Source organism: Pinus tabuliformis, chromosome 2_1 (genome assembly GCF_031772625.1).
Source record: "Pinus tabuliformis cultivar Carrire ecotype Pingquan chromosome 2_1, CPIR1, whole genome shotgun sequence".
Classification (NCBI taxonomy): Eukaryota; Viridiplantae; Streptophyta; class Pinopsida; order Pinales; family Pinaceae; genus Pinus; species Pinus tabuliformis.
Genome location: NC_142299.1, coordinates 495,323,620 through 495,346,065, shown reverse-complemented (window position 1 = coordinate 495,346,065; position 22,446 = coordinate 495,323,620). Strand labels below are relative to the sequence as shown.

General features: G+C 38.4%; 2 protein-coding genes across 5 annotated transcripts in view; one reads left to right on the top strand and one right to left on the bottom strand.

The window, feature by feature from the left end:
- LOC149201099 (microtubule-associated protein TORTIFOLIA1-like) overlaps positions 1–22,446 on the bottom strand; it is a 126,389-nt gene that overhangs the window by 80,959 nt on the left and 22,984 nt on the right. The window lies entirely within an intron of this gene.
- On the top strand, positions 12,703–13,916 carry LOC149201100 (uncharacterized). The gene is made up of 3 exons (XM_089403664.1): positions 12,703–12,830; positions 12,955–13,228; positions 13,800–13,916. The coding sequence occupies exons 1-3, from the start codon at positions 12,703–12,705 to the stop codon at positions 13,914–13,916; spliced, it is 519 nt and encodes a 172-aa protein (XP_089259790.1).

Below are 22,446 nucleotides of genomic sequence, written 5' to 3'. Positions count from 1 at the left end.
ATCTAGGCATCAATGAAATTGTGGGTGACCCCACTATCAACCAGGACTGACACACGTTGTCCCTGTATAGTCCCCCTGATCCTAAGTGTCAAATACTTCGGTACACCCCGCAGTGAAGCAAGGAGTCTCCCGGTTGGGGCAAACGACCCTCCTCTATGTGGTGGTGGTGGTGGTGGTGGCCCTCCCTCATCTCCCGGCTCCTCTACTGCATCGACCTCCTCCTCCTCAAGCTCGCTATCTGAGAACACCTCGATGAAATGGGCTTTGCCCTTGGTGCACTTGTGCCCTGGTGCCCAAGGCTCCTGGCACGTGAAACACAACCTCCTCCCCTGAGGTCCCTCCAGGTGTCATCATCCAACTGGCTATGTCCTCCATCTCTCTGTGGTGGTGTAACGACCCATCTATAAATATAAAGAACACAAGAATAATAGCGGGCATACAATACATACATATGATAGCTACGTAAGCATGTGTCGCATACACCGCACTAGTATTATATACTAAATTAACTATAAATGATAAATACCATGACACTTCTTTGAATAAAGGTTCTACTCATTCATCAATATTGCTTAATGTATGGGTAAATCTTAAAAGAGGACTATATAAATTATATATATTCTAGATTATTGATAAAAAATTATATTAATAAATTAATAAAATAAATTTTTAAAATATATATAAGAAATTAATTAAAAGGATCTCTAAGTATAAAGTTATAATGTTATATTAAAAATATATATATAACAAAACATTGTGATATATTAAACCATAATGTTTATAATGTTTAAATGTGATATATATTAAATCATAATGGGATATTTACGATATAATATTTATATTAAAAGAATATTTTAATAAAAATAGAATATGATTTCAAAACATAAATCATATACATCCACGACCTTTAAAAGAGATAAGGGGGCTGATACGTGACAGGGTGCGTGTCACCAGCGAACAGAGCGGTGGGCTGCAGATGGAAGAGCGGCCACTGCCAAACAACAGAATAAAACCACGGGACATGGATTTGGGGGAGAAAAAAAACAGAGGGAAGAATTGTGAAGGAGGAGGAAATCATCCACAGGAAGAGCTTGAGTGTTCTGAGGTTCTGGGCATGGGGGAACAGTCGGCTTCTATTAAGAAGCTTACTGGATTGAGCAGCTAGGTTCTGCTCAGTTTGGCTGGGTGGATTCGGTCGTTTGGTAACTGTAGTAGCGCAGCCAGAGGCATCTTCAATCGCAGGGGCACAGGTAGGTACCTCAGCAGTTCTGTTAAAAGATTTTGTCAGATTTCAGGAAATTGTTTATAGGTTCATGATATAAATCCCTTACATTTTTTTTGCATCTGTTTTCAGTTCCTACAGGTGGCCTCGCATCTCTGTTCCCCTGTGGGGCTGTGGGTCTTGTGGGAACAAAGGCCTGGTTCTTGGGCACTGCATCAATCATGTCTTGGGTCCTAGAAATAACATCCTGTAGTGATGTGGGCTTGTAAGCCCTCACCCATCCATGCAGAGGCTCAGCAAGATCCTCCACAAACAACATGATCAACCATGCCTCTGAAATATTTATCACCATCACTGCGAGTCTCTGGAACTTCGTAATGTAGGCCTTTTCGCTGCCAGTATGTCTCAAGTCGGCCAACTCCTTGAAGTGTAGCTCTAGGTCCTTCCTCTCAAACCTCTCCAACAATCTCCTAATGAACTCTGTATAAGTGGTGATGTCAAGGTACCCCAACGTGATCAGTTTTTGGTACCACCACTCCTATGCATCCCCTTCCAAGTGAAGGGTGGCAAATCGTATGGCATCAACTTCCCTTATGGGATTCAAGTGAAGATATGTATCAAGTTTTTGGATCCGTGCCCTGGTTAAGCTCTTTGCTAACCCATCGAAGTTCGGAAGTGTGAGTTTCCCCGCTAGATTTTGCACATCTTTGTTGGATGCTCCTCCCCTGTAGTGGCCTCCAACCCCAGTAGTGCACCTCTCCTTTAGGTGGATGTACTCTCCAAAGGACATCACCCTCTTGATCCGTCCATCCAACCCCTCATACTCATCAATGCCCGATGCAACAGAATGTAACAAGTCTGCAACCGGATCCAACTCTCTCTGGCTCGGCCTCCTCCATGAAATGAGGCATTGTGGGGCGGCTAGCTTGCCCACGCTATGGGGTGTGTGGAAGATGATAGGTACGACTGCCTCCTCCTGCTCTGGAACCCCCTTCACCTTGAGGTTCTCCCTCCAGTCTTCCACCCATTTGCAGGCCCATCACCTGTTGCATCATGTCCATCATCAACTGCCCTTGCCTCATCGTCTGTCGGTTTGTCCTTAGCAGCTCTTCTAAGACCTAGTCCATATTCCTCTTCCTTGTTTTCTCATTCTATTCTTGGTTCTCCATCCCGCCTCTGATATTTTCCACTTTAGTGTCTGAAAATGGGTCTGGGCCCTCTTGTCTACCTCGACCCCTGCCTCTGCCTCTACCACGGTCTCTTTGGAAAACCACTCCTTGGTATCTCGGTGGCATCACCCGCTCTTGTTCCCCACCCTAGCCAAGAACATGCTCTAATACCACTGTAATATTTCTAATGGAAAATTTGCAATGATGACAAAGACATGAAATAATTTTCAAAACAAAATGTACTCAACAATTAACACATAAACAAAAATTTCTTCATCAAACACCCAACTCGCTCATTTTCATTAATAAAATATGTTGGAGTAAAATAGAAGATGGATGAGTTGCCCAACTGCTGTAGAAGTGTTGCTCTCCAGAAAACTGCACTGTCCCTCCAAATCTGCATTGCTAGCTGACTTCAAGCTCTGATTTCTCCCCTCAAAACATCCTAGAAATTTCTGTAAATTTAGGAGTGTACTCCTTGCCGAAAGCCCAAAAAGGGTTTTCCCTAGTTTTGACCCTTCAATTTTGGCCTCCTAAAGCTGGGCCCTCCTCCAAGACTGGGAATCTACACTTGTAGTTGGAACTACTGTATCCCGCTCCCAAAATGTCAAGGAACCTCCCAAATCAGCGTCCCAACAAATTCCCCCTAACCTAGCTCCTCAATCCTCTGGGTAAAACTCCCTCCAAACAACCCCCTCTAGTGACTGCGCAGTCCTGGGTGAAGATGACGCAATCCCTTGCACCAAAAACTCAACCTGGGTGATTGGATCCTCCTCCTGCTGTAATATCGCTCCTCTGAGATGAAAATCTGATAAGAATGCCTCCAGCAACCACTTCACTCCCAAATCCTGACTCTACTGCTCCACACAACCACACAGTCTCTCCCACTACGTCCCTACTGCTCCCACTGCATCCTTGCTGAGCCAAGGCAGAGAAATCCTCTGATGGTGGTCACTCTCTTTGTCTCCAACTGCAAGGAAAGGCCCTCGTAGGGTGGCACTCGAGGTCCACCGAAGAAAAGAGTGAGCTTCACTCCTTGGGAAGCTCTTGTGCTAAACAACACGTTGTAGCTTAGCTGAACAACCAAAGTGACAATGAATTCTCAAATTGCCAAAAGACCCCAAATGCTACTCCTCTCCTTCTATTTATGCTTGCTCCCTTGGGCCCCACGTGCGTCCCATTAAATATTTAGGAAAATCAAGCTGCCTCCAAGGAGTGTGTATTTTTGGTGGGTGAGTAGTCTCCTCAATCCCCTAAAGGTATATCGACCCCCCTTTCTCCTAAGTTCTTCCACCAAAAACGCATTAAGCCAAAAATAACAAAATTGTTTTTCCTCTCCTTGGGAGAACAATTAGGAAGGGACATTACACAACATAAACATATAAAAGGCCCTCACAAAGACAAGATCGAACAAATCTACATTTAATTAAGGCATCTACACCAGCTTCATGAGCGAAAATATTCCATACATTATACAAGTGCAAGACATAAAAAAGGTGCTAAAATTGGCAACTAGGGCCAAACTCCATGTGGGTCATCTTATTAATGGTAGCTGATACTTTTTTTCTTGGATCCCTCTCATCGAGAGGTGTGGGATTGATCTAAAGATCATCCGATTCCGATACGTATTCATGGAGTTATGAATTTATTTGTGTTATAAGAAAATTCGTCAAGGTCGACCAACAACCAAATAAACCCCACTTGTACTCAACATTTTAGTATAAATAGAGGTGGCCTTCAAGTCATTTCTACACACTCACACTCTTGTGATCTCTCTCTTCATTTTGTTTTGGGTTTTGATGAAGGAGAGACCTAGAGGGAGTGCCCTAGTCTCTACACTGCCCTAATGAAGAAGCCCTAATGCAGTTAATCAAAGAAGGCTCTATGCAGCCCTAGGAGGAGACACCTCTACGCACTCAAGAAGGGTTCTATATGTTGTCTTAATGGAGATAAGATGCCCTAGCCGCAGTCCAATCTAGGAGCTCAAGTTGTTGTTCAAGTGTGCCCTAATCAGCTGTCAAGGAAGGGCTAATGCTGCCCTATACACAGTCCTAAAGGGAGGTAGATCTCACCTTACCTTAGCCACAGTAAGGAAGAGTCTTAGTCGCAGGCAAGGGAGATATTTGGCCATAGTTAAAGGAGAGCTCCAGCAGCGTTAAGGAGGAGATATATCCACAGTCTTAAAGGTTCCCTAGCCGCAGTCTAAGGAGGCCTAACGAGTAGCTAGTAAAGGCCCTAATCTGTAGTCCAATCAAGGATACCTAAGCCGTTGTTTTATCTACAATACGCAGCCCTTATCAACAGCACAAGGAGGTTTATCCCTATGTGTGTTGTAGGTGACAACATGGATATCTATGTGTTGTAGGTGGCAGCATGTTAAATAAAACAGTTACAAGGCATGAGTTAAGGATTGGGAATTCACTGTCATAAAGAAGAAGCAATGCATCGTAGAAGTCTGCTCTCTAGGCCGAGTTTGTTGGGCGGTAGGCCTAGTTTAGGAGTGCAAGGTCAGAACCTTAATCTGAGTTCTGGATGGATAGTTTATGTGGGCAACTATCTTCAGTATAAGGTTATGACTATGTTGTATGTTATCTAGTGAACACATGACAGTGACATCTTCAGTATGATGTATGGCATGTCAGATATATACATGTTGTAGTAAATGGAGGACAGTCTTGTGTAAGGCAGAGACAACCTTCCCTTAGAGGACAATTGTAGACAAATATGGGTAGACATTGTGATTGTTAGTTGACTGCACTTTGAGTTTGTTGAAGGAGTCTAGCTACTCTGCTAGGTTGTAAGCCATAGCAAGCAGCTAAGACTGGTGAGTGTAAATGATTGCAACATATTGGATGCAGTGATGGAAGCAGCATGATGAGTGCAACATTGGGTGCAGATTAGTGATGGGAACTGCACAGTGATGAGAGCAGCTCAGTGATTGGGAGCAACACAGTGACAGGTGCAGCAGTATGAAGTGTACAACATGGTCATTAGGTCCAGCATTGTGATGATGGGTGCAACATGGTGCAACACAGTGAGGTGCAGCATGATGACGAGATGCAACACGATGATAGGTGAAGGAGTGACCTTGGAGAATCAGTTGAAGCAGCTTGTCTTCAACTGATCTCATGTATCATCTTCTTAGAGATGATCTATGCTCTTATCTAGATAAGTCAAAGTGTTGACTTCTATTGTAAATGTACTATCTCTCTCTGCTGAACTATTGAGGAACATGTAAGAAGAATTGATCAAGGGTTTCCCCACATTGGGGTCTGTCCTTGGCTAGCGCCACATCTTGTGTCCTCTTGTCTTGGATTGTCTTCTACGATTTATGTTTATGTTCTATCTACAGTTTACTTTAATGCGGATGTGATTGTTAATCTGGAAAAGATATTGAGCTAACTGTGAAAATTGAAATAAATTGCTCTAAGCATAGAACATACCTAAAATTAACAAAAGGAAACCATGTAAAGTCACCTACAATAATACCGAAATTTTCCAATCACCAATAGAGACAAAAATCAAAGCTCCAAGATAAGAAATAATTCATTCCAAACATCGAAATGCATTAAACCTTCAATTCGTTCATCAATAAGGCTAGCAAAGTTCCCCAACGAAACAAATGATCCAAATCCAAGTGATGATCAAATGAAATGATCATCACGTCAATATATATCCTCCCTAAGGGGTTCAATTTGCCTAATTAGGTCTAATAATGCCCCAACTAATAAAATAATGTGCAAAAATAACATGACTTGGTGACAAGCCCACCAAGATAGCTCCATAATACAAAGATAAGCCTCTCAAGAGCGAAAAATGATAATTACAATAGGTCGAAAGGCCATTGAAGAGGACTAATGGAGTCCAATGTGTGCCAAAGTGAAAGAATAGGCTCCAAACATAGTGATCAAGGGGGTGACCCCTTGATATCCAATCAAATGAACCATGGTGCCCCCAAGTGGTTGTGGGGGCATAACAACATCCTCACGGGTCTCTCCAATTAAGCAAATGACCTGTGGTACCCCCAAGTGGTTGCGGGGGCATAACAACATATTTTGCATTAAAAATGCTCCAATTAAAATATCCTAGTTACATAAGTATTAAATCTTCCATTCAAGGAGGGAAAAAAGAGGTATATATAATGAACATTGCATACCCTTAGTATACTAGATCTTGAAAAACAAAATAAAGGCAAGCAATTTTTTTTCACATACCTAGAAATATGGGAATGGTATGTTAGAGTAGATCTCCAAACCACAAATACTCCGCTAATGGCAAATAAAACTATGGATTCCCCCTTGTTTGTTGGTTGAAAAAGGATCATAGGGTGGCTTCTCCTCTCATAGCTCAATCTCAAAAAAACAAAAGCCCAAAATGACCAAAAAAAGCCTCACCCAAAGGATTTATTTTGCAAAAATGAGCAGCAGTTCAATAATTACCATCGTCTCATGATAATTACTGAAATTATCGGGATAAATTTAAAACAACAAAATTATAGCAATAAATTTCAGCGATAATATCAGTTAGGGGCAGTTTGGTGATAATTTCGATATTATCGTGATACATGAAACACAACTAGGAATTCCCCAATAAAGTCTAACCCCTATTGTTGCAATCGCACCTCAACTATAACCGGTTTTAACTTTTAACGGTAAGACAAGGAGTTGCTTCTTTATAGGGAATAATTGACAAGGTTGGCATGACCTAACATACTTGTGAGTATCAATGAAAACGGTAGGCCAATAATAACCTCCCTTAAGATTTTATGAGTTGTAATCCTTGCTACAAAACACCCTCCACAAAATACTAAATGGAAATCTATTATCAACCTTTCTACTTCTTCCTTGCTAACACATCTAAGTATAAGTCCATTAGGATTCTTCTAGCCAAGCTCATCTTGGGTTACATAAAAATTTGTGGATTTCAATCTTGAGGATCTTCTTTTGTGATCAATTAACAAGTGAGTACATGAGATATTTTTCAAATAATAAATAATCTGATACTACCATTCATCACTTTCCAAGTCCCCTATTATAGTGAAAACTTGTTCATTTTTTCCTAAATGAAGAGCCCTTTCATTATCCTATGTTAACATCTCAGCTAAACCTTGTCCTTTTACCACCTTCTTAGGTCTAATATCAAGATCATACTCTTGTATTTTAGATACCCATTTTCCCTTGGTTCTTAAGTAATCATGTTGGGTTAGTACATCTTTCATGGCTAAATAATGGACATATGCCATAATTTAATTATACTTGATGTAATCCATGAGAGAAATTTTCAGGTCAAAAATGGGCCTCAAAACAAAAATGTACAACCAAAATCAACTTATAAGAACCAATAGGATTCAAGATGATGGTGTCAACCATGGGGGGTGATCCACCATTCTTGGAGTAAAAAAGTAAAAGGATTAAAAAATAAAAAATAAGAAAACTACTTTTTCAAATCGCATTTTCAACTTATTTCCCTACGGTTTTACTCAAATTTTGCGTGGGGGCACTCGTTGGATGTGAAATTTAATTCCTCATCTGGAATACCCATGTTACATACTTTCGATGGACCCCGCTACATGAAAAATGAGAAATACATGAAAAAATGTTATTGCAATCACGAAAATGAGAAATACATGAAAAAACGTGATTGCAATCACATTTTTTCATGTAATTCTCATTTTTTGTGTAGCAAGGTCCATTGAAAGTATACAACGTGGGTAATCCTTGGATGACGAATTAAATTTCACATCCAAATTTGAGTAAAATCGTAGGGAGATAAGTTGAAAATACGAGTTGAAAAAGTAATTTTTCCTTTTCTCCCTCTAAAATTTAATGATGTAATCTAATCTTATTTTATTATTTCCACTATTATTTTATAATATTCCCTAGGAGGCCCATTTTAGACCTCAAAATTTCTCTAATACTAAAATGTTTCATAGATTTCACAAGGGAATATGTTTGCTTCTCAATGATGGTATATCTCAACTATATCTCAAAGAACCTTACTCATAAATGCTATAGGTCTCTCATTTCCTTCAACGTCCTTTAGTAAAAGTATCCCTAGAATAGTATCTCGAGAAGAAAAGTGTTACAAGGGATGGGATGTTAACAAGGGAAAAATAAGGGCAAAAACATGCAGACACATGTTTTAAAGTCATGACATGAGCCTAAAACAAGTCAAACTCATGGTTGACACATGTCAAGCTCATTTTTTGCCCCACACGAAGGATATGAGACATACGGGGTAGGGATGTGTAATGAAAATTAGATCATATCTATTGAAATTTTTTTCTAGAGGTACTACACCATGTGAGAGAAAACCTTTAGGGAGGAATTCAAATTTCAAATCTTCAAAGTTTATCTGACCTTTAGAAAATTCCTCGGCGGTATGCATAAAGTGAAGTATTTGGGCATCATCACTGAAAACTTGCCAATGTTCAAAGTTATTTGTCAAAGATTGTCTAAAGATCACCTCCTTAGTACATGGACCATATTCAAACATATTAGAAGGCTGCAAGGTGGCTATGGAAACAACTAAAGAATCAATCACACCATTTTCATCTCTAGGAATATCCTAAATGGAGAATGAATAAAATAATTCAATTGTATCTCATATAGCATTCCTTTATCTTCTCAACTCTTCATTTTTAGTTCTAAATAATAAATATACTTTTATCTTTGGAAATAATTAAGTACAAATCACCAAAAACGTTTAAACACCCAATTTTTGTATCTACAAAAATATCTAACCCTAAGCATAGAGCCTTGTATTCAACAATTTTTTTTGGTACACCCAAATTCAAGCCCATAAGAGAAACATTTACAACACTTAGGTGGGGATGCTAGCACAATTCCTACACCCTAACCAGTTTTAGAACAATCCCTATCAAACTATAAAGTCCATATTCCATCAATGTCATCTTCAAGAGCAATTTTATTAGCTAAAAGTTAAAACATGCAAATTTCTAAACTTTTCATCTTTATAGTTTTCAATTTCCAATGAAGTGCATAATTACTCTACTTGAGGCCATGTAGCAAAATCCCTATATGTAATGGTAAAGGTGTCTTACCCACTTGGGATTTTGACATAGGAAAAACCATCTGAATAGTCCCATCAAAATTAGCAACCCACTCCTAAACAAAATCATTCCCCAATATTTAATAATTTCAACAACAACCACATCCATTGATATAGGTGAATGATATGTTCTTCCAACGTATCAATCCTATTAATTATATCGGTGTTGGTTTGCAATATTCGGGGCACACTTCATCAAATATTTTACCAACATTATTCGTGAAATCATTGTATTGCTCTGGTGTATCATTGTTACCTATGATAGGCCATTCTACTAAAATATTATCCACAATATTCCAAGAATATTCCTTAGTGAAAGATTCATCACTAGGGGATTTGTCTTGAAGGAAAAAGGAAAACTGGCCTTTGAAGGCATCAACATATTTATAGCAAGATAAGATCATCATCATGTTTAAAATTTGTGGGAAAAGAATTTACTAATTTGTCAAATCTTTGCTTAAAAACCCTAACACTTTTTAGAGTCCTCCTTCCTACAATTAAAGAACTTAGTGAACAATGAAACTATGTTTAATTTGATTTCCCATCATTTTAAAAAGATACCCTCAAATTCACCCCAAGTTTTAATATTGTGGTCAAGAAGGTTTACATACCAAACCCTAGCATTACCATGCAACGACAAGGAAAACAATCTCATTTGAACCAGTGTTGTTAAAATCGCGATAAAATCGCGATTTTATCGTAAAAGCGCGATAAAATCGCGATTTTATCGTAAAAGCGCGATTTTTTCATTTAGCCGATTCAAATCGCGATTTTTTACATAAAAATCGCCACCTTTTTTTTATAACGATTTTTATCGAAAAAATCGCGATTTTTTGAAAAAATTGTGATTTTTTCGAAAAAATCGCGATTTTTATTGAAAAAATCGTGGAGGGCGCGGGCAGCGGGGTTTTATATGGGAAAATCGATTTTTTTTTAATTCATTCAGCAGTCCGCGCGGAGGAGGAGGAGAAGAAGTGAGGGAGAGGGTTGCCGTCGGTTGTGGGAGCGAATCGAAGCGATTTTAGGAGGAATCCAAGCCAAGATCGCCAATTTGTCCATAAACCAGGTATGTAGATTAATTTTTTTTTGTTTTGGTTCTATAAAAACTTTGTTTTTCATTGTTTTTAAAGAATTTTTGGAAATTTTTCATTGATTTGGGATGGGTTATTTGTTATGACTATGAGAACCAATTTTTTATTTTTATTTTCTCATTTTCTTTAAACATTGTTTATTTTTTTTTATTTTTCATTGTTTTTTGGCATTTGGTTGGGTAACTTGGGTTTAGAAATTGGGATTTTGGAAATAATTAGCTTGTAATTTTGCAAATGCTAAATTGTAATTTGTATTTACTATTATCATTTATGTAATCCTAAATTCCTATTTCCTAATCCTTATTTTTCCATAGGTTTGCAAATTCAAAATTCAAAAACAAACATGCCAAGGAAATTGGATCCTTTCTGGGAATATGGTGACCCTAAAACTCCGAATGATAGACAAAACTTGTATTGCAAGTTGTGTGGAAAGGAAATATTCGGGGGGGTGTACAGGTTGAAGTTCCACCTTGCACAAATCCCTGGACGTGATGTGGGGCCCTGTCTAAAGACAAATGCTGAAATTATCCAAAAAGCCATGAGAGCATTGGGAGAATTAGAGCACACTAGAGACGCCAAAGAAGAACTCAAAAGGCAACTAAAAAGGTCAGCTGAAGGAAGTGGGCCAAGTGGCACAGGTTCTACTGCAGCGTCAGTCAATCCGGTAGCTGCATCATCATATTTTGTTCCTCGAACCACACCTGGTTCACAACCAACTATTGGTTCAATGCTAAAAAGAACTGAAAAAGAAAAAGCTGACAAGTTGATGACAAAATTTCTCCTCTGGAGTGATATTCCTTTCAGCATTATAAGGAATAATCCATTTTTCCAACCTACTGTTGATGCTATTGCCAGTGTTGGCCCGGGGTACAAACTCCCTTCTCTTCATGATTTCAGAGGCCGGCTTCTTCAAGATGAAAAGCGTGACTGCACCCAAAGATTGGAGGATTTTAGGGCATCATGGGCACAAACAGGATGCACTGTTATGTCAGATGGTTGGACTGACCAAAAGGGGAGAACCCTTATAAACTTCTTGGTTAGTTGTCCCTTGGGGACTATGTTTATCAAATCTGTTGATGCAACTCATCAAATCAAAGATGCAAAAACTTTATGTGATTTGCTGGATGTGTTTATTTTGGAGGTGGGTGCAGAAAATGTTGTCCAAGTCATAACGGACAATGCTGCAAATTATGTTGCTGCTGGTAGAATGCTTATGGACAGGCATCCTACTTTATTTTGGACACCTTGTGCTGCCCATTGTATTGATTTGATGTTAGAGGACATTGGGAAAATTCCCTTTGTCAAAGAGGTTGTTGACTCATCAAAAAGCATCACAAAATTTATTTACAATCACACATCTGTGCTTAGCTTGATGAGAAAATGCACCAACAACAAAGAGTTGGTGCGCCCCGCCATTACACGGTTTGCGACGAGTTTCATATCTCTTCAATCCCTCTTGAATTCTATGTGGGATTTGAAGAGAATGTTTCTTTCAGAGGAGTGGCGTGCTTCGTCAATGAGCCGCAAACCAGAAGGAGAGGCCGTCTGCAGACTAGTTTCATACCAGGAAGACTTCTGGGCGGGAGTGCAGGAGGTGTGCGCTGTTACAGAACCTTTGGTAAAGGTTCTTCGGTTGGTTGATGCTGAGAAGCCCGCAATGGGCTATTTGTATGAAGCCATGGATAGGGCCAAAGAAGCCATTCGGTCCTACTATGATGACAAGGGAGATGATGGGTTCCAGAGACAACTCCTTCTATGGAACGTCATTGATGAGCGATGGAACAACACACTCCATCGTCCCATTCATGCTGCTGGCCTTTTCCTGAACCCTGCATTTTCTTATGCATGTGGGTTTAATTTTGATGTTGAGGTCGTGGAAGGATTATTAACCTGTGTCCAGAAGATGGTGAGAACTCCAGAAGAACGTATGGAGGTCTCTAGACAAATTGAGCAATATAAGTTGTCAGCTGGCACATTTGGCTTTGAGATGGCTGTCATTGATAGGACGGTTAAAATGCCAGGTATTTTTTAGTTTGTAGTATGTACTTTGTAACTTTGTTTCAAATTTCATTGTTTCTTCAAATTCCATTTTTTTCTTATGTTTATTTAAAATTTTCTTTGTAATTTTGTTGTAGACGCATGGTGGAAGATGTATGGTGGCAGAGTACCCCTTTTGCAAAATCTTGCCGTGCGCATCCTCAGCCAAACATGCAGCTCCTCGGGATGTGAGCGCAATTGGAGTGTATTTGAAAAAATACACAACAAGAAGCGCAATAGGTTAACACTTAAACATTTAAAATATTGCAAATTTCCAAATAAATTTTTGAATTCATTAAAGTTTTAAACAATATTTTTTTTATAATATTAATTATTAATTTATTATTTCATGAACTTTGTACAGGTTGGAGTCCCATAGACTTAATGACATGGTCTATGTCTACTACAATCTTCGATTGTGGGTGAAACAACTAGAGAAGACACCTGATACGGAAGCCATCTCATTGGATGGGATTGACACCACTGCTGAATGGAGGGTTGAGACCGAGAGGCCTCTCATGGATCCCACTGAGGATTGGTTAGTGCAGGATGAGGGGGAGGAGGAGGGGGAGGAGGAGGAGGAGCAGGAGCAGGAGCAGGAGCAGGAGGAGGAGGAGTTGGAGGAGCAGGAGGAGGAGGTGACACCGCCTACCCGGGCTACCCGGGCTACTACTACCACCAGTAGAGGACGTGGTCTCCGTCCACCTCAGCCTCCTGTAGCTGCTACTACTAGTTCTTCAGCTTCTAGAGCACGTCAGACTCCACTGCCATTTCCACCACCACAGGCACCAGCTTCTACATCTAGAGGGAAAGAGAAAGTTGTGCCATTTTCTCGCAAGAGGGGCAGAGGAAATCAATAGGATTAGACTTTCATTTTATTGTATATGACATTATGACATGATGAGATACATTATCATATTTTTTGTTGATATTTTGAGGCTGAGTTGGACTTGGGACTCAGGACTTACTATTCAGGACATGATTCAATGTTATGTGTGATTTTAGCGCTAGAAATGATATTAAACATCTTATATATTAGTTTTTTTATCATATTTATGTGTCAATGTATTTATTTTATGTTGTAGATGGTTTAGATATTAAAAAAATTAAAAAAATTGAAAAAAAATGAATATTTTTGTGCCAAACGATTTTTTCCCGCTTTTTCCGATTTTTTCCCGATTTTAACGATTTTTTCTGCTTTTTTCCCAGCGCCGATTAAATCCCGATCGCGATGTGTGCAACACTGATTTGAACATCTTTAGTAATTACTACATTTGTTTTGAGAATATAAGCATTCTCAAAAGTTTCAAGATACTCTTGAGCTAGGGTATCACCCCAAAATTTAGGCAACCAGTGGTAAAATTTGTTAGGCATTTTGTTTTGGAACCATTGCACTTTAAATAGATAAATCTGTTCAAAATTATGACGAATCCATGGTCTATTATCCATAATCTTTGAAACTTTTTCAAATACTAGACCATTTGAAGGGATGGCTCTTTTAGGCCTTGCTGGTCATGGCCTACTAGGGTTATATTCAACAATTTTGTGGAGTCTCTAGAGGAGTGATTTGAAATAAGATTTGATTCACACTCATCAAGGAAAAGATTTAAATCATAAACTTTAGATCTTGAGGAGAAGAACTAAACTCTTCCCCGGCAATGGCGCCAAAAATGTTAAAACAAAAATCTAGTAGCTAGTGCAAAGCCTCACTAAGTGACCTAAACAACATGGAACACATGGAAGTGTTACCACTATCACCTCAGAAACTACTCCCCTATTTTCAGTGAAGAATGCTTTCCCGATATGCCTTAAGGATCAAGTAACCCAAGCATATTAAGGTAAGTGCCCCCAAAGGATCCTACAATTAAAATATCAATTGGATTAGGGTATGGCAAACAAGGATTTGTTTTACAGTGGATAAGGGAATAAATTTTAGACTTTGGGTTCGGGAGGGCTATGGGTTAATCTAAAGTCTAGGGTTTAGCCTAAGGAATCTCAAATAGGCTACCCAAACACACCGAATCGAGAAAAAATCAAGGATTCCATAAACTAGGGTTTCAAGGCAACAAATTGCAGCAAAAGCTAAAGTTTATAAAAGCAGAAAATTTAACCATTAAAAATGTATAAAAACTATACTGAGTGAATGCTAATGTTAAGATAAAACTAAGGACAATTTACCACAAATTAGGATAGTTAAAATAAAATAGAATAATAAATAAACAATGACGTTTGCCCTAGAAGATGGCTGGAAAATGCATAAACAACTTTAACTTAACTACTCTAATGCAATTTTAAACAAACCCTACCCCTATGGCATACATCAACAAGTCAGTAAATGTTAATAACACAATTTTTTGCTGAAAAATAACCTTAATTTACCATGAAATAGAAAAAAAACGAATTTAGTGTTTTAAATAGAATGCCACAAATGATAAAGACTAGTGCTTGATCAATATAGGGAAAATGGAGTCTAGGATACATATCAATCTAGGGTGCTAAATTGAAACAAACTAGGCAAATAAACTAACTTACCCAAGGGTTTTCAATTTGGGTTCTCAATTTTTTGGATGATTAAGGAAAAGAAAAATCGATCTCTATTACTCAAATAATTGGAGGAAGGGTTTAGCTTAAAAAGGGATAATGAAACAAATACCAAATAGACTAACTTAGCACAAGAACATACATCCCATGGAACATAATAATAAGATAAAACAAATAAACCAACTTACTTAACCATGCAGCATCTAGGATCCACCCAAGAAATATTGTTGTACTAGCCCTCCATTGCGTACTACAGAGAAGAGATCACTAATGAACAAGTGTAATAATAAAAGTGTGACAATAATCCAAGGGAAATCAACTCCCATTTATTTATATGAGAGTATCCAAGTCAATTGTCCCTAAATTAGACTTAAAATCCTGAAAAGTGATTAAATCCACGATATAAGGTGGATAGATCACGATTCAAAAGTCTACCACCAAAGATGGCCAAATCAATAAAATAACATAAAGTAATCCTCAATTAGCCCACCTATGAGTCAAATGTCCTCCAACGGTGACATCATCATCCAAAGGGCATGTGTCTCCATGAAAAGGTGCATGGAACAATTTAAGGGATATGTCTTATCCCTTAAGTCATGGATCTCTATCCAAATGAGGTGGAATATCACCAAAAAACAGTCCAAAGCCCACATCATCCTAAAAAATGGATCATGTCATCATGGAATTAGGAGCTAGGATGACATCATCAAGGTAGGGCATGATGTCATCAAGGTAGAGGGTGTATCTACCCCTCTAAATGGGTCCCAAGTGATCAATGCCATCAATCACAATCAAGATAAATGCAACATCCATCAAGAAGGTACAATGCTAGCCTAGAGCCATCTAATCATCTCAAGGGTGCACCATCTCTCAAGTCAATATTCTAGCACCAAATCTCAGCATCCAAGGTTTCGGGGATGGAAGAGGGTCACCAGTGTTAAGTCCTCATCAAAGCCAAAACTCCTCAACAAGGCTCCAACATCCTCCATTAGGTTTCCTACATTGTCATGGAATGGGACTGGAGGTGCACTATAGAGTGCTAGAGAAGCACCATTTATCCCTCAAGGGATCCTAGCTCTACTTGTAAGAATCACCTAATACATACTCAAGGAAATCAAGTGAGATCAACATCATGGGTACAAGGACCATAAAATCATCAAGGTGGAAAATATTTAAGGTCAAATCATCAAAGTACTTTTAACAAGCATCATCAAAAATGTCCTTCTAGCTTATGATTGTGTACAACTTACCTCAATTAGGTATAGAAGGGATATCACATGACCTTATTAGGTGCTTCCAACTTGAAGGGGAGGAACAATTCTTGGGCCAACACCTTCAAATGATAAGCGTAAGTTATAGGTGTTATGGCTTGGAGTTTACTTCTTGAAAGGTGTCATAGTCTTATATCAAGTAATGCAAACCATTTTCCATGAGTGCCTTTGTAGAGGGAGCACTTATATGCTTGAGCTACCTTCCCTTGCCTTTGTTTTCCCAAGCTCCCATACTTGCATTTTTCTTTGTTTCTTTAATATGGATTTCTTAACAAGTTTTATGGATTTATCAAGAAATAACGATCGTACAATCCCCTTTAATGATGGGTAGTTTATCGCTTCACCATGATCAAGATGTTCATTGAGAGTTCTTTTTACTTTGATAGGTGTGATTTGCATGGTTAATCTCAAGGACGAGTGACTATATGAGAGGGGGTAGAGCTCAAGTTAAAAATTCCTTTTGCTTGCTTTACATCCATTCCCATTATTTTTCATTTTAACATTTGGCTCATGCTCTTTCCTTTCTTAAAGTTGCATCAGCCTTGGGTATATTCAACCCCTTCTCACAAAACAAGGCCAATAGGGAACTAGTACAAATGACTGACAACGACTAATCAAAAGATGGGACAATGAACATCTAGGAATGATAACAAGTGTTAAAAATAAATAACATGGAGTGCTACCACCATCCGGGCCTCCTATTTCTACCCTTTGTAGATATTGAAAGAAAGACCATATGGAAGGTCACATTGGACTAGGGACACATGATAACCACCAAGGTGAAGTGGAACAAGTACATAGCCAATAGCAGTCTATAATCCAATTTCAACATGCGATCCATAGTAGAATTCCTTAAACATTAAATAAAATCACTTGAATGCAAAAATGGTTAAAGTACCTGACAATAGATGACCCACCTTTATTGAATGAGAAGGCTAGATCAATGAATACTCATGGATGAGAGGCATCTGAGACTGACTATCTGTGGATCATGGTAGGGCTACTGGATGGAAAGTTACAATGTAGGAGAATTTTTTTCTCCTAGGGTTACTGTTTATATGGATTTCCTCTTTGTTTCCCGAGATTCTATCCCAGAGGCATGCCCACTAACCTATGAAGAAGAGATAGTAGACATTCTACAATCCCCTCGTGACCAAAGTGCATACAATCATAAAGTAAAGAGGAGGAAGAAGAGAGACACACCTTACTTCTGATGGTTGATCCTAGCTTGTTCTTGACTAATGGATGTTTTAAAGATCCAATACTTGGCTCTTGTCACCTATAACCTACAAATACATGCATTCATTTGGAAAAACAATATGAATAGGGGAAAGTAAAATATTTTCATTAAACAAGACACTTACGGTAGTTGCAACACCTCCAAGATATTTAAACCAAGGATTCTCCTCTAACCAACACTCACAATTAGGCTCACTATAGACACCAATGTATCACAAGGGTGAGCTCTTGTTATTCCAATAACATTTCCTTTCTTTTTCACTGTTCTGCCTATTTTTCTTCATGGAAGAACTTTGCTTTACAGTTGAGTTGACAAGGTGGAGGAATGCATCTAGACGCCTTTTTGACTTGATTTGATTGGGTCATTTCATACTTATCCTTTACTTGATCACTTCTTGACCTTGTCAAAGCCTTATCTACCTGCTCTAGCAACCCTAGCCTCCTCAACACTCCTTATTAGTGTTTTTGGAGCATCCAGCTCATATTGTCAAGGCACTGAGAGCATTGTATCACCCTTTGTCAGTGCCTCAAGAGAATTGGTTTTGAGCTATAACAATTATTGATGTCTATGGATGGTTAACAATCCCCATTTTTGTAGGTCTAAACTTGTTTGCCAATCAAATGTCCCGAGACATCAGAAGAGATAGATGACATGTCTCGTGATCACTATGTAAGTGTTGTTGGAAGTATAATGTATGTTATGGTCTATAATAGACTAGACATTGCTCATGAAATGGGAGTTTTGAGCATGTATATATCAAAACTAGGGAAGGAGCATTGGACAACCATAAAGAGGGCCTTCAAAATATTTGTTTGGCATTTCATATATGTAATCTGCTACCAAGGAAGACTTGAAACTCACAAAGAACTAAATATACATGGTTTTATTAATGCAAACTAAGCAAGAGATTTTAACCATGGAGATCTAGAAGTAGTTATGTTATTAACCTATTTGAATTTTGGTGAAGCAACCAGTTGGATGAGCAAGAAGTAGACCATAGTTGCATTGTCAACTACAAAGAATGAGTACATGGAAACCACCCATGGATGTAAGGAAGCTATATGGTTGGAAAGATTGTGTTTAGGTATTTCTTTTTTCAAAAAGCATTGAAGATAGGTTACTACAACACAAGTTCAATTTTTCTAGCAATGAACGCTACTTATTATCCAGAAGACAAATCATATCGATGTGTAATACCATTTTGTTAAAGACATGGTTAAACGCAACCAAATTTTGTTGGTGAAGTTTGACACCTTGAAGAATGTTGCAGAATCATTAATGAAGTCTATCGATATTGAAATTTTTTCTTGGTTTAGAGAATTAATGGGTATTTCTATCCTTAGTAGTTGATTATAGAAATTCCTTCCAATAACCATATTTTTTGAAAAGAAGTGCAAGAATTTTGGATGTGTTGTATCCTTTGCAAGTAGAGTTAGTAACATCCTGATCAGGGTTCAAGGGTTGGCCCCCAAATAGATGTTAGTTTTTAGGGCTGCTCCAAAAGTGTTTACACCATGTTACGGGGTGCTTCATGAGATTTTGGGTACACAGTGCATGATTGATCCCTTGATGGTCCATTATGGATTTTTGCATTAAAGATGGTTCATGATAGATTTTCACATTGGAGATGGCTTACTCAATGGTTGGTTGGCCTTAGTTGGATGCTTAAACCTCGAAGAGGAAGTGACTAACAATGATTTTTCATCCATAGACAACTTCATATGAGGTTATTTTGATAGCTCCATGATACGAGGAATTTTACCAATATTATGCAAGGGGAAGCCATTTTGCTCATCAATATGGTTTTTTAGAAGAAAACCATCAAAAATTAGTTTCTAAGCACTTCTTAACCACTTTAGTTTTACCATCTATTTTGGACTAATATGCAGTGCTAACATTCAACTAGGTATCTTTAAGTTTAAACAAAAAGATAGGCTCTTGATCCAAGACAATGGAAGTGTGCATGCCACGTAACTTTAAAATATAGCCTAAGAAGAGTTGAGAAATTGGGGAGGGGGTAAATGGATGTGGTAAATTAAAAAAATGAGCATATCTGGAATGATGGTTAACTACCACCATGATCATTGATTTTGGGCTCACCTTTGGAAGTCTCACTATAAAATCCATAGAGATTTCAATACATATATTTGTTAGGATCAATACTGGTTGCAATGCACCTAGCATCTTTACTGTCTTAACCTTATTCCTTTGGTAAGTGTCACCAGTTTCCACAAAATTCTGGAAGCATATTTTCATGCCTTCCCAAAAGAACAAGTGCTTTGTTCATTCATATGTTTTATGAAATTCAAAGTGAGCTATTGTACATGATGAATACAATTCCTCTAAGACCCTTTGTTTCAAGGAAGAATCTTTGCTAAAACAATGTGCCCTTTAAACTCAATGTATCTTGATTCCACGTATACTCTTTAAAAGAGTTGGGATCTTGTTGAAGGTTTTGGATGAGTTGAATGATAGTCTCATTTGCTGACCATTCTTGACATGCTTCATTTACCCAACCTATAATGGTAAAGATGAGGCAAAGATGGATCCATCCTGCTCAAGTTTCCAAGATAAAGCATCAACCACCACATTTTCTTTACCCTTCTTATACATAATCCCATAATCATACCCTAGCATTTTTGTGACCCACCTTTGTTAGAGAAAGTGCTTCAAACTATGATGGTTAGTATTGATTGGAAACGTTGCCCTATGAGATATGCATGCGAGTTCTCCACTGCGTGAAGGATGGTCATCATCTATTTCTCATATGTGGATTTACCCAAAATGAAATCACACAACTGCTTACTAGTGCATGCCAAGGGGTTCCCTTCTTGCATCAAAACTACACCGAATCCTCTACCCGAGGCATCACATTTGAGGACAAAAGTTTTAGTAAAATGTAGCATTGGTAATGTTACAATAATGCACATGGTATCCTTTAAAGCTGAGAAGGCTTGCTCAGCTTCTTTGCTTCATACAAAGGCATTCCTTTTGAGCAAGGATGTTAAGGGAGCAAAAATTTTTCCATAACTTTTTGCAAACTTCCTATAGTAGCCAGTAACTCCCAAGAACCCACATAGGCTCTATGTCTTGGGCCAAGCCCACTCCTCGCATAGCCAGAACATTTTTGGGATCTACTCGTATGCCATCCTTACTGATAGTGTGCCCCAAGTATTCAGCCTTTGAAGCCCCAAAAGATTTTTCAAAGCATTTCAGGAATAATTGGTGGTCCCTCAAGAGTTCAAAGGCTTTGTTTACATGCTCTATGTGATAATCATAGGTTTTGTTGTAATCAATTTACCATCAAAAGATACTAGCACAAAACTGTGTAAAAAGGGTCAAAAATTTTAGTTCATGAGGCTCTAAAAAGTGATGGAGCATTCCAAAGGCCAAATGGCATCACTAAAAAATTCATAATGACCCTCGTGTGCAAAAGGTTGTCTTTAGGATGTCTTCCTCTTTCATCCATATTTGTTGGTAGATAGAACATAGGTTAGGATTGGTGAAAAACTTAGCTCTATCAAGTTCATTCAAGATATCATCAATAATTAGGAATTGGAATTTGTCTTTTACAACTAATTTACTAAGAATCTGAAAGTCAAAACACGTGCCAATTACGTTGCTCATTTAATAGTAAATACCATGACCATTGTTGATGAGTAGAGATTGGTACTGGGATATATGAATCCAGCATCCAACAGTTCCTAGATGATCTTTTCAATTTCATTCTTCTATGCAAATGGGTGCCAATAAGGACACACATTAGGTGGTAGACAACACAAAATTAGTGGAATACCATGATCATGCTCCCCTCGTGAAGGTGGAAACCCCTAGGGTGTTTCAAATACCTATTGATGTTTGGAGAGGACTAATTGCAAATCAAGGTGAATTTTTTATGGGGGCTGTCGACTACTTGTATGATATTGAATTATGCAATAATGCCTGAGTGGGCTTTCTTCTACATGCGATGAAAGGTGTTAACTTCAAGGAAAGAAAATGTAATCCATTTGAGGGTTTTTTTGTGCCCGCCCTTATTGAAGCTCAAGTATAATTCCATGAAATCCATAGGGACAATTCGCAAAATGTGTATCCATTCTGCCCCAAGAACTACACTGCAACCACCCATAGTAATAGAAACCATGTGGGTTTGAGATGATATTCACCTATTTGGAGTTGGCTATTTGGAGTTTCACATTTTCACATTAGCCACTACATTTCATCATACCCCAATTGGAAATGATAATTTGAAAATTAGGTATAGGATAGACATAACAATGGGTTTTTGTAGCCACTCTCCTATGAATAAAGTTATGGGTGTTGTCATTATTAATCAATACAATTTCTTTGGGATGCTTGATAAATCCAATCAACTTCAATGTTTGCGGTGTCGAGAAACTAGATAAGGCATGGACAGAAATTTAGAGTTCCCCACAAGGAACTTGCAAAGTGTTTTCCTCATCTACTAGAGGGATGGCATCATCTAAAAGGAGTTTAGGAGTGTCTTCAACGTATGTGCCATCTAAGTGTTCTTTTGGGGAGACATCCATTTGAAATAGTTTTCTTCTTTACATTTGTGTCCTTTGAAATATTGCTCATTCTGACTTGTTGTGAGTTAGATGAGATAGGGATAGTCACCACAAGGGGGATAGGGAAAGTAATGAGTAAAGGTCTCTTGGTTTTTGCATTGATCACCATCTCAACTTCTTTATCTCTAAAACAATTTTCAAACCGTGTTTTTGGCCATTGCATGATGCATCATGATGTGTGCTCTAATTGCTTCTTTGAGACCACCTATGAAACATTC

Excerpts from the sequence above, each read along its gene's own strand:
- LOC149201100 (XM_089403664.1), top strand. The coding sequence starts at position 12,703 with ATGTATGGTGGCAGAGTACCCCTTTTGCAAAATCTTGCCGTGCGCATC. Across the intron at positions 12,831-12,954 it reads CACAACAAGAAGCGCAATAG|GTTGGAGTCCCATAGACTTA; the intron begins GTTAACACTTAA and ends AACTTTGTACAG. Across the intron at positions 13,229-13,799 it reads TGGAGGAGCAGGAGGAGGAG|CGCCGATTAAATCCCGATCG; the intron begins GTGACACCGCCT and ends CTTTTTTCCCAG.